Here is a 14,037-nt window from a genome sequence, read left to right on the forward strand (position 1 = left end):
ACGCACGCACGCACGCACGCACGCACGCACGCACGCACGCACGCACGCACGCACGCACGCACGCACGCACACACACTAGTGATGCACCGAAGTGAAAATTTGTGGCCGAAACCGAAAATAATAGTAAACACTTGGCCGAATACCGAATAATGCCGAACAATTTTTATATTATTAAAATATTTTGCCAATTTTTTCACCATTGCATAAATCAAATAAATGTGCAGTGAAATACCCGCCAGTCACAATTTGTCTTACTGTACTTATTGTATTTTTTCTCATAATCCTTTATAATTTTCTCGGTGGGGCTGATCTCCGCAATTTGAAGCCTTGTATAATAATTCATACAGTCATATCAGACAGTGAGGGTTCTCCACCGCATCGCTAGTTCGGGCCCTTTTCTTTGCTCTATCTCCTCGATCTCCTCCGCGGTGCGACCGTCTCCATCATCAAGCGGATTTTCCAAATCCAACTCAGCCTGGATCATTTCTCCTCTGCTTTTTCCCACATCCCAGTAATGATCTGCCATGCTGACATGTTTGCTGCTTTAACACCACGAACACGCCGCTCACTCACGCTGTTCCCTGTTTGATTGCGTCACCACACGCCGTTATTAATTGTTAGTTTTTTTCCCCACTTATTCCACCGAACACCCAAAGTGTTTTTTTGCTATTTTCGGCCAAACAATTTCGGTGCATCACTAATAGCCACACACACACACACACACACACACACACACACACACACACACACACACATACACACACACACACACACACACACACACACACACACACACACACACACACACACATACACACACGTACACACACACACACACACACACACACACACACACACACACACACACACACACACACACACATAGCCGCACGTAAAAAATAAACAAAATAATTTCATAGTCACACTTTTCTTTAAGTTGTGACATGATACAGGTGTGTACCGATTTTCGTGCATGTACGTCACACCGTATTATGTTACTAGATAGTTACTAGACTCGTTACTAGACTAGTTAGTAGAGTAGTTAAACTAGTTAAACTAGTTAGTAGACTAGTTAAACTAGTTAGTAGACTAGTTAGACTAGTTACTAGACTAGTTAGACTAGTTAACCCACCTGGGCCGGCCCACGGCCTCCTCAAAGTGCGGGACGGTGCAGTTGTCCAGACTAGTTACTAGACTAGTTAGACTAGTTAGACTAGTTACTAGGCTAGTTAGACTAGTTACTAGGCTAGTTACTAGACTAGTTAGGCTAGTTAGACTAGTTACACTAGTTACTAGACTAGTTACACTAGTTACTAGACTAGTTAGTGGACTAGTTAACCCACCTGGGGCGGCCCATGGCCTCCTCGAAGTGCGGGACGGTGCAGTTGTCCAGACTAGTTAGACTAGTTACTAGACTAGTTACTAGATTAGTTAGGCTAGTTAGGCTAGTTAGACTAGTTACTAAACTAGTTAGACTAGTTACTAGACTAGATAAACTAGTTAGTAGACTAGTTAACCCACCTGGGGCGGCCCATGGCCTCCTCAAAGTGCGGGACGGTGCAGTTGTCCAGACTAGTTACTAGACTAGTTAGATTAGTTAGTAGACTAGTTAGACTAGTTAGACTAGTTAGGGGACTAGTTAACCCACCTGGGACGGCCCATGGCCTCCTCGAAGTGCGGGACGGTGCAGTTGTCCAGACTAGTTACTAGACTAGTTAGACTAGTTACCAGACTAGTTAGGGTAGTTAGACTAGTTACTAGACTAGTTAGACTAGTTAACCCACCTGGGGCGGCCCATGGCCTCCTCAAAGTGCGGGACGGTGCAGTTGTCCAGACTAGTTACTAGACTAGTTAGATTAGTTAGTAGACTAGTTAGACTAGTTAGACTAGTTAGGGGACTAGTTAACCCACCTGGGACGGCCCATGGCCTCCTCAAAGTGCGGGACGGTGCAGTTGTCCAGACTAGTTACTAGACTAGTTAGACTAGTTACCAGACTAGTTAGGGTAGTTAGACTAGTTACTAGACTAGTTAGACTAGTTAACCCACCTGGGGCGGCCCATGGCCTCCTCGAAGTGCGGGACGGTGCAGTTGTCCAGACTAGTTAGTAGTCTAGTTAGACTAGTTACTAGGCTAGTTAGGGGACTAGTTAACCCACCTGGGCCGGCCCATGGCCTCCTCGAAGTGCGGGACGGTGCAGTTGTCCAGACTAGTTAGTAGTCTAGTTAGACTAGTTACCAGACTAGTTAGGGGACTAGTTAACCCACCTGGGCCGGCCCATGGCCTCCTCGAAGTGCGGGACGGTGCAGTTGTCCAGACTAGTTAGGCTAGTTAGACTAGTTACTAGACTAGTTAGACTAGTTAGTGGACTAGTTAACCCACCTGGGGCGGCCCATGGCCTCCTCGAAGTGCGGGACGGTGCAGTTGTCCAGCATGACGTGTCCTGAAATGTCCAGCGACACCAGGTTGACGAGACGCTGCACGACGGCCGTCAGGATCTTCCTGTTCATCTTGAACTTGGTCGTCCTCATGCTCTCGCGGGAAATGTCCAGATGCCTGGAGCAGAAAAACAAGAAATAAAGGAAATAAAGAAGATTAAAAGAGGGAAGTGACGTTCGTCCGTACGAGCTCGCGCGAGGAGCATGACACTGTAAAAACCCCAAATCTTACCAGGAATATTTGTCTTATTTCTAGTTCAAATGTCTCATTTTTAGTCAGAAAATCTCATCACACTTAAAACAAGAGTCATTACCAGAAAAATAACTTATTTGACAATTTTCACCAGTTTCAAGTAAATTTTCACTTGAAATAAGTAGAAAAATCTGCCAGTGGAACAAGATTTATCTTCTTATTACAAGCTAAAAAAGCTGATTTTTCTACTTACCGTTTTGTCCCGATTATAAGACAACCCTCTTTTTCAAGACTCAAGTTTAAAAAAAGACTTTTTGAACACCAAATTCAATAGAAAATATAATGACAGCACATCTGAAACAAATGATTATAACAATATATTGGAGAGAAAAAGCCTGATATTTTGCCTCATTAAACCATCATGTTGAAGTTTGCATCATAACTTCTCCTCAGCTGCCGGTTCACCTGCCGATCTTCCACCCTCTTTTCTCTAGATTGTCGCTACGTTTCTCCTTTTTCTGTTATCTCTTCTCTTATTTTCTTCTCTTTTCTTTCTTATACTATTTTTTATTTTTCTTCTTCGTGCAGGGGTTCCTTTGGCCTGGGGAGTTAAGTTCAGCATTCACTTTAAAGATATCTGGCGCCATCTAGCGTTGTGAATGGGTATAACGTCTAGACCCCGAATGTAAGACGACCCCCACTTTTTCAGTCTTATTTCAATGCAAAAAACACTGTCTTATATTCAGGACAATACGGTATTTCAAGTGAAAATCTACTTGAAACAGGTGAAAATTGTTGTTTTTCCCAGTGATGAGAATTGTTTTAAGTGTAATAGGATTTTTTGACTAAAAATGAGACATTTTAACTAGAAATAAGCTCAATCTTCCCGGTCAGATCTGGAGTTTTTCTCTGCTCTCACCGTAGATTGGTCAGATTTTAGTTTTTGCTCTCACCGTAGATTGGTCAGATTTTAGTTTTTGCTCTCACCGTAGATTGGTCAGATTTTAGTTTTTGCTCTCACCGTAGATTGGTCAGCTCCACCAGCGTTTCCAGCGTTTCCTCCGTCAGGTCCACGTTGTAGAGAACGAGCGAGGCCAGTCTTTCTTTCCACTGCGTGAGAAACGCCGTGCTGGGCAAGTGCACGTTGGACAGATCTAGCGAGGTGATGGACGTGAGCGGTCTGAGCAGCGACTCGGCGTCCACCTCGTCCGGTAAACCTCCCAGGTTCAGCAACCGGAGCCGGTTGAATCCCTGGAAGCTAAAGTCCGTTTCCAACGCCTGCCGGGACGACGCCGGGCTCTTTTCTTCTTCTTCGTCATCGTCGTCGTCGTCTGTGTCTTCGTTACAGGCGAGCGGCGCGCCGCCGTTCTTCCGGTAGAAGATCTGGCTGCAGCCGAACAGGCAAAGAGACACCAACGTCTCGCGGAAGCAAGTTAGTGTTTTTAAGCTGCGAGACGAGAGTCGGTGGCAGTAGGTGAGGTGCAGCTCCATCAGGTCCTGGAGACAAGAGGTTTGTTCAAGTTTATTCACTAATCATTTAAAAAACACAAATACAGAATAACAATCAATGGAGGTTTGTAAGATGGGACTCCCCAGAAAGCTACTGTAGCTAACCGTAGCTAACCGTAGCTATTGAATGGCCCAGTCAAACAGCAAAACTACTATAAATTACACAGATACATGTGACGTTTCTGTCTCATAATGTGACGTTCTGGAGTCTAAATGTCCGTTTCTCTCCGTTTACAAGCAAACGTGAAGACGGAGGTTTTAAAAATCTACACTTTGGCCGGAGTTTCCAGAAATGATGTTTTTTGGAAACTTTGAGCTTCGTTTTCCTGTAAACGGACGGACAAAACGCATGAAAACGCCTCCGTTTTTGCTACGTGGAAACAGGGCCTCAGCTACACCCTTGGGTATCTACACCGCACGCACGCACGAACGCACGCAGGAACGCACGCACGCAGGAACGCATGCACGCACACAGGAACGCACGCAGGAACGCACGCACACAGGCACGCAGGCAGGAACGCACGCACGCAGGAACGCACGCACGCAGGAACGCACGCACGCAGGAACGCACACACGCACACAGGCACGCACGCAGGAACGCACGCACGCAGGAACGCACGCACGCAGGAACGCACGCACGCAGGAACGCACACACGCAGGAACGCACGCACGCAGGAACGCACGCACACAGGAACGCACGCACACAGGAACGCACGCACGCAGGAACGCACACACGCACACAGGCACGCACGCAGGAACGCACGCACGCAGGAACGCACGCACGCAGGAACGCACACACGCACACAGGCACGCACGCACGAACGCATGCATGCACACACGCACGCAGGCACGCACGCACACAGGCACGCACACAGACACGTACGCACACAGACACGCACACAGGCACGCACGCACACAGACACGCACACAGGCACGCACGCATGCACGCAGGAACGCATGCACGCACGCAGGAACGCACGCACGCACGCAGGAACGCACGCACGCACACAGGCACGCACGCAGGAATGCACGCAGGCACGCACACACACAGGCACGCACGCACACAGGAACGCACGCAGGAACGCACGCACACACACAGGCACGCACCCAGGAACGCACGCATGCACGCAGGAATGCACGCAGGAATGCACGCACGCACGCAGGCACACAGACACGCACACAGGAACGCACGCACACACACAGGCACGCACCCAGGAACGCACGAAGGAACGCACGCATGCACGCAGGAATGCACGCACGCACACAGACACGCACGCACGCAGACACACAGACACGCACACAGACACGCACGCACGCAGACACACAGACACGCACACAGACACGCACGCACGCAGACACACAGACACGCACACAGGCACGCACGCACACAGACACGCACGCAGGCACACAGGAACCCACGCATGCACGCAGGAACGCTCGCACGCACGCACACAGGCACGCACGCACGCACACAGGCACACAGACACGCACACAGACACGCACGCACACACACACGTAGGCACGCACGAAGGAACGCACGCAGGAACACACGCACACAGGCACGCACGCAGGCACACACACACACACACACACACACAGGCACGCACACAGGCGCACAGGCACGCACGCAGGCACACACAGAGACACGCACGCAGGCACACAGGAACACAGGAACCCACGCACGCACACAGACACGCACGCACGAAGGAACGCACGTAGGCACACACACAGGCACGCACGCAGGAACACACACTGGGACGCAGGGACGCAGGGACGCACGCACACGGGCACTGTCTCTATCTTGTAATTGTATTATGTACACTTGGTGTAATAAAACAAAATAAATAATATGACATTCAGGATTGGTTTCAGTTGCAGTTTGACACCTGTTTTCTTATGTGAAAGTGCGTGGATTAGAACTAAATTGTAAGTTGTAATTGTTGCAGTTTTACCTGTTTTCTTATGGCGTCCAGATCTCGGTCCCAAACGAAACCTTCTCTCAGCTGAACTCGGGTCAGTCTGGTGTTCCGAGGGTCCGAGAACAGCTGGAAGAAACTTTCCTCTACGTCAAAGTTACTGTCCGTGTGAACCAACTCCACATATCTGAAATAAAAGAGAAATAAAAGAGATAAAACATAAGTTACTGTCCGTGTGAACCAAATCCACATATCTGAAATAAAAGAGAAATAAAAGAGATAAAACATAAGTTACTGTCCGTGTGAACCAGCTCCACATATCTGAAATAAAAGAGAAATAAAAGAGATAAAACATAAGTTACTGTCCGTGTGAACCAACTCCACATATCTGGAATAAAAGAGAAATAAAAGAAATAAAACATAAGTTACTGTCCGTGTGAACCAACTCCTTCCTAAAAATAAATTTTCACCTAAAATAAGTAGAAAAGAAAAGAAAGAAAGAAAGAAAGAAAGAAAGAAAGAAAGAAAGAAAGAAAGAAAGAAAGAAAGAAAGAAAGAAAGAAAGAAAGAAAGAAAGAAAGAAAGAAAGAAAGAAAGAAAGAAAGAAAGAAAGAAAGAAAGAAAGAAAGAAAGAAAGAAAGAAAGAAAGAAAGAAAGAAAGAACGAACGAACGAACGAACGAACGAACGAACGAACGAACGAACGAACGAACGAACGAACGAACGAACGAACGAACGAACGAACGAACGAACGAACGAACGAACGAACGAACGAACGAACGAACGAACGAACGAACGAACGAACGAACGAACGAACGAACGAACGAACGAACGAACGAACGAACGAACGAACGAACGAACGAACGAACGAACGAACGAACGAACGAACGAAAGTCAAACTTTTGTGAAAAAAGTTGAAATGTCGAGAAAAAAAGTCAAAATTAGGTGAAAAAAGTCGAAATGACAAATGTTTTCCGGTGATGATTCTTGTTTTAAGTGTAATGAGATGTTTTTGACTAAAAATGAGACATTTTAACTAGAAATAAGACAAATATTCCTGGTCAGATTTGGAGTTTTTACCGTGTTATTATTGAATTTAAGGTGGTTTTAAAGGTGGATCCCCACAATTCCAGTGAGATAAATAAGGAACAATCAAGACGTCGGAGCGGAGACGCAGCTTGTTTCTGTTTCCCTGGTAACACATGGTTTTTCTACTTTTTCTACTCATTTTTAGTGAAAATTTACTTGAAAGTAGGGCTGGGCGATATATCGAGATTTTAATATATATCGATATATTTTCAAACGCTATATGGTATGAGACTTATCGTTTATATCGATTTCTAAAAAAAAAAAAAAAAAATTATTAAAAATTATTTTTTTTTTTAATGATTTTGATATAGCTTATTTTGTGACAAATTGACTTGAATGTTTTATTTGAGATTTGCACAAATGTTTAGTTATTTGCACAACTGTCAACCTCAGTGGAAAAGTCTGCCTGTTACTGTCTACATTGTATTAATTGCACAGTGTATTTTAATTTAATTGTTATGCAGGAAAGGGATATTTGTTTTATTTTATTCAAGAAGCATTTTTATTCTATATATGCAGCAGTTTATTTTTATTTCATTTGTTTTATACATGTTGATATTGTGCAGACCTCTGTTAATAAAGGAACCTGTGTGACATTTGGTACGAGGCTTTGTATTAAAACTGACTGTTTTTTTAAGGGTTTGCCTCAGAAAAAAATGAAGCTAACAGAGATGCTAACAGAGATGCTAACAGAGATGCTAACAGAGATGCTAACAGAGATGCTATGCTATAATGCTTTGGGGGAAACCCCAATTATGGCACAGAAAAAATATCGAGATATATATCGTGTATCGCCATTTAGCTAGAAAATATCGAGATATGACTTTTGGTCCATATCGCCCAGACCTACTTGAAAGAGGTGAAAAAGTCAAATAACAAGTTATTTTTCTGGTAATGACTTTTGTTTTCGACATTTCGACTATTATTCACAAAATCTTCTTTTCTTAACATTTTAAGTTTTTTCACAAAATTTTGACTTTTTTTCTCGACATTTCGACTTTTTTCCTCAACATTTCGACACTGGCAGATTTTTCTACTTATTTCGTAGAAAAGTAGAACAGTTATTTTATTATTACGTACGTGTTGACCAGCTAGAACAGTTATTTAGTTTATTACGTACGTGTTGACCAGTAGAACAGTTATTTTATTATTACGTACGTGTTGACCAGTAGAACAGTTATTTAGTTTATTACGTACGTGTTGACCAGTAGAACAGTTATTTAGTTTATTACGTACGTGTTGACCAGTAGAACAGTTATTTAGTTTATTACGTACGTGTTGACCAGTAGAACAGTTATTTAGTTTATAACGTACGTGTTGACCAGTAGAACAGTTATTTTATTATTACGTACGTGTTGACCAGTAGAACAGTTATTTAGTTTATTACGTACGTGTTGACCAGTAGAACAGTTATTTAGTTTATTACGTACGTGTTGACCAGTAGAACAGTTATTTAGTTTATTACGTACGTGTTGACCAGTAGAACAGTTATTTAGTTTATTACGTACGTGTTGACCAGTAGAACAGTTATTTAGTTTATTACGTACATGTTGACCAGTAGAACAGTTATTTAGTTTATTACGTACGTGTTGACCAGTAGAACAGTTATTTAGTTTATTACATACGTGTTGACCAGTAGAACAGTTATTTAGTTTATTACGTACGTGTTGACCAGTAGAACAGTTATTTAGTTTATTACGTACGTGTTGACCAGTAGAACAGTTATTTTATTATTACGTACGTGTTGACCAGTAGAACAGTTATTTAGTTTATTACGTACGTGTTGACCAGTAGAACAGTTATTTAGTTTATTACGTACGTGTTGACCAGTAGAACAGTTATTTAGTTTATTACGTACGTGTTGACCAGTAGAACAGTTATTTTATTATTACGTACGTGTTGACCAGTAGAACAGTTATTTAGTTTATTACATACGTGTTGACCAGTAGAACAGTTATTTAGTTTATTACGTACGTGTTGACCAGTAGAACAGTTATTTAGTTTATTACGTACGTGTTGACCAGTAGAACAGTTATTTAGTTTATTACGTACGTGTTGACCAGTAGAACAGTTATTTAGTTTATTACGTACGTGTTGACCAGCTAGAACAGTTATTTAGTTTATTACGTACGTGTTGACCAGTAGAACAGTTATTTAGTTTATTACGTACGTGTTGACCAGTAGAACAGTTATTTAGTTTATTACGTACGTGTTGACCAGTAGAACAGTTATTTAGTTTATTACGTACGTGTTGACCAGTAGAACAGTTATTTTATTATTACGTACGTGTTGACCAGTAGAACAGTTATTTAGTTTATTACGTACGTGTTGACCAGTAGAACAGTTATTTAGTTTATTACGTACGTGTTGACCAGTAGAACAGTTATTTTATTATTACGTACGTGTTGACCAGTAGAACAGTTATTTTATTATTACGTACGTGTTGACCAGTAGAACAGTTATTTAGTTTATTACGTACGTGTTGACCAGTAGAACAGTTATTTAGTTTATTACGTACGTGTTGACCAGTAGAACAGTTATTTAGTTTATTACGTACATGTTGACCAGTAGAACAGTTATTTAGTTTATTACGTACGTGTTGACCAGTAGAACAGTTATTTAGTTTATTACGTACGTGTTGACCAGTAGAACAGTTATTTTATTATTACGTACGTGTTGACCAGTAGAACAGTTATTTAGTTTATTACGTACGTGTTGACCAGTAGAACAGTTATTTAGTTTATTACATACGTGTTGACCAGTAGAACAGTTATTTTATTATTACGTACGTGTTGACCAGTAGAACAGTTATTTAGTTTATTACGTACGTGTTGACCAGTAGAACAGTTATTTTATTATTACGTACGTGTTGACCAGTAGAACAGTTATTTAGTTTATTACGTACGTGTTGACCAGTAGAACAGTTATTTAGTTTATTACGTACGTGTTGACCAGTAGAACAGTTATTTAGTTTATTACATACGTGTTGACCAGTAGAACAGTTATTTAGTTTATTACGTACGTGTTGACCAGTAGAACAGTTATTTAGTTTATTACGTACGTGTTGACCAGTAGAACAGTTATTTAGTTTATTACGTACGTGTTGACCAGTAGAACAGTTATTTAGTTTATTACATACGTGTTGACCAGTAGAACAGTTATTTAGTTTATTACGTACGTGTTGACCAGTAGAACAGTTATTTAGTTTATTACGTACGTGTTGACCAGTAGAACAGTTATTTAGTTTATTACGTACGTGTTGACCAGTAGAACAGTTATTTTATTATTACGTACGTGTTGACCAGTAGAACAGTTATTTAGTTTATTACGTACGTGTTGACCAGTAGAACAGTTATTTAGTTTATTACGTACGTGTTGACCAGTAGAACAGTTATTTAGTTTATTACGTACGTGTTGACCAGTAGAACAGTTATTTAGTTTATTACGTACGTGTTGACCAGTAGAACAGTTATTTTATTATTACGTACGTGTTGACCAGTAGAACAGTTATTTAGTTTATTACGTACGTGTTGACCAGTAGAACAGTTATTTAGTTTATTACATACGTGTTGACCAGTAGAACAGTTATTTAGTTTATTACGTACGTGTTGACCAGTAGAACAGTTATTTAGTTTATTACGTACGTGTTGACCAGTAGAACAGTTATTTAGTTTATTACGTACGTGTTGACCAGTAGAACAGTTATTTAGTTTATTACGTACGTGTTGACCAGTAGAACAGTTATTTAGTTTATTACATACGTGTTGACCAGTAGAACAGTTATTTAGTTTATTACGTACGTGTTGACCAGTAGAACAGTTATTTAGTTTATTACGTACGTGTTGACCAGTAGAACAGTTATTTAGTTTATTACATACGTGTTGACCAGTAGAACAGTTATTTAGTTTATTACGTACGTGTTGACCAGTAGAACAGTTATTTAGTTTATTACGTACGTGTTGACCAGTAGAACAGTTATTTAGTTTATTACGTACGTGTTGACCAGTAGAACAGTTATTTAGTTTATTACGTACGTGTTGACCAGTAGAACAGTTATTTAGTTTATTACGTACGTGTTGACCAGTAGAACAGTTATTTAGTTTATTACGTACGTGTTGACCAGTAGAACAGTTATTTTATTATTACGTACGTGTTGACCAGTAGAACAGTTATTTAGTTTATTACGTACGTGTTGACCAGTAGAACAGTTATTTAGTTTATTACATACGTGTTGACCAGTAGAACAGTTATTTAGTTTATTACGTACGTGTTGACCAGTAGAACAGTTATTTAGTTTATTACGTACGTGTTGACCAGTAGAACAGTTATTTAGTTTATTACGTACGTGTTGACCAGTAGAACAGTTATTTAGTTTATTACGTACGTGTTGACCAGTAGAACAGTTATTTAGTTTATAACGTACGTGTTGACCAGTAGAACAGTTATTTAGTTTATTACGTACGTGTTGACCAGTAGAACAGTTATTTAGTTTATTACGTACGTGTTGACCAGTAGAACAGTTATTTAGTTTATTACGTACGTGTTGACCAGTAGAACAGTTATTTAGTTTATTACGTACGTGTTGACCAGTAGAACAGTTATTTTATTATTACGTACGTGTTGACCAGTAGAACAGTTATTTAGTTTATTACATACGTGTTGACCAGTAGAACAGTTATTTAGTTTATTACGTACGTGTTGACCAGTAGAACAGTTATTTAGTTTATTACGTACGTGTTGACCAGTAGAACAGTTATTTAGTTTATTACGTACGTGTTGACCAGTAGAACAGTTATTTAGTTTATTACGTACGTCTTGACCAGTAGAACAGTTATTTAGTTTATTACGTACGTGTTGACCAGTAGAACAGTTATTTAGTTTATTACGTACGTGTTGACCAGTAGAACAGTTATTTAGTTTATTACATACGTGTTGACCAGTAGAACAGTTATTTAGTTTGTTACGTACGTGTTGACCAGCTAGAACAGTTATTTAGTTTATTACGTACGTGTTGACCAGTAGAACAGTTATTTAGTTTATTACATACGTGTTGACCAGTAGAACAGTTATTTAGTTTATTACGTACGTGTTGACCAGTAGAACAGTTATTTAGTTTATTACGTACGTGTTGACCAGTAGAACAGTTATTTAGTTTATTACGTACGTGTTGACCAGTAGAACAGTTATTTAGTTTATTACATACGTGTTGACCAGTAGAACAGTTATTTAGTTTATTACGTACGTGTTGACCAGTAGAACAGTTATTTAGTTTATTACGTACGTGTTGACCAGTAGAACAGTTATTTAGTTTATTACGTACGTGTTGACCAGTAGAACAGTTATTTTATTATTACGTACGTGTTGACCAGTAGAACAGTTATTTAGTTTATTACGTACGTGTTGACCAGTAGAACAGTTATTTAGTTTATTACGTACGTGTTGACCAGTAGAACAGTTATTTAGTTTATTACGTACGTGTTGACCAGTAGAACAGTTATTTAGTTTATTACGTACGTGTTGACCAGTAGAACAGTTATTTTATTATTACGTACGTGTTGACCAGTAGAACAGTTATTTAGTTTATTACGTACGTGTTGACCAGTAGAACAGTTATTTAGTTTATTACATACGTGTTGACCAGTAGAACAGTTATTTAGTTTATTACGTACGTGTTGACCAGTAGAACAGTTATTTAGTTTATTACGTACGTGTTGACCAGTAGAACAGTTATTTAGTTTATTACGTACGTGTTGACCAGTAGAACAGTTATTTAGTTTATTACGTACGTGTTGACCAGTAGAACAGTTATTTAGTTTATTACATACGTGTTGACCAGTAGAACAGTTATTTAGTTTATTACGTACGTGTTGACCAGTAGAACAGTTATTTAGTTTATTACGTACGTGTTGACCAGTAGAACAGTTATTTAGTTTATTACATACGTGTTGACCAGTAGAACAGTTATTTAGTTTATTACGTACGTGTTGACCAGTAGAACAGTTATTTAGTTTATTACGTACGTGTTGACCAGTAGAACAGTTATTTAGTTTATTACGTACGTGTTGACCAGTAGAACAGTTATTTAGTTTATTACGTACGTGTTGACCAGTAGAACAGTTATTTAGTTTATTACGTACGTGTTGACCAGTAGAACAGTTATTTAGTTTATTACGTACGTGTTGACCAGTAGAACAGTTATTTTATTATTACGTACGTGTTGACCAGTAGAACAGTTATTTAGTTTATTACGTACGTGTTGACCAGTAGAACAGTTATTTAGTTTATTACATACGTGTTGACCAGTAGAACAGTTATTTAGTTTATTACGTACGTGTTGACCAGTAGAACAGTTATTTAGTTTATTACGTACGTGTTGACCAGTAGAACAGTTATTTAGTTTATTACGTACGTGTTGACCAGTAGAACAGTTATTTAGTTTATTACGTACGTGTTGACCAGTAGAACAGTTATTTAGTTTATAACGTACGTGTTGACCAGTAGAACAGTTATTTAGTTTATTACGTACGTGTTGACCAGTAGAACAGTTATTTAGTTTATTACGTACGTGTTGACCAGTAGAACAGTTATTTAGTTTATTACGTACGTGTTGACCAGTAGAACAGTTATTTAGTTTATTACGTACGTGTTGACCAGTAGAACAGTTATTTTATTATTACGTACGTGTTGACCAGTAGAACAGTTATTTAGTTTATTACATACGTGTTGACCAGTAGAACAGTTATTTAGTTTATTACGTACGTGTTGACCAGTAGAACAGTTATTTAGTTTATTACGTACGTGTTGACCAGTAGAACAGTTATTTAGTTTATTACGTACGTGTTGACCAGTAGAACAGTTATTTAGTTTATTACGTACGTCTTGACCAGTAGAACAG

At 39.9% G+C, this 14,037-nt stretch overlaps 1 protein-coding gene across 2 annotated transcripts in view; it reads right to left on the minus strand.

The window, feature by feature from the left end:
- Window positions 1-14,037, minus strand: part of LOC133454889 (protein zer-1 homolog) — a 75,656-nt gene that overhangs the window by 33,031 nt on the left and 28,588 nt on the right. For both annotated transcript variants that reach the window (XM_061733603.1, XM_061733604.1), the window contains exons 2-4: window positions 6,091-6,241; window positions 3,651-4,126; window positions 2,381-2,554 (exon numbers count right to left, since the gene is read on the minus strand). In XM_061733603.1, coding sequence (XP_061589587.1) covers window positions 2,381-2,554; window positions 3,651-4,126; window positions 6,091-6,241 — 801 coding nt within the window. The remainder of the gene's footprint in view (window positions 1-2,380; window positions 2,555-3,650; window positions 4,127-6,090; window positions 6,242-14,037) is intronic.

This window comes from Cololabis saira, chromosome 11 (assembly GCF_033807715.1).
Source record: "Cololabis saira isolate AMF1-May2022 chromosome 11, fColSai1.1, whole genome shotgun sequence".
Classification (NCBI taxonomy): Eukaryota; Metazoa; Chordata; class Actinopteri; order Beloniformes; family Belonidae; genus Cololabis; species Cololabis saira.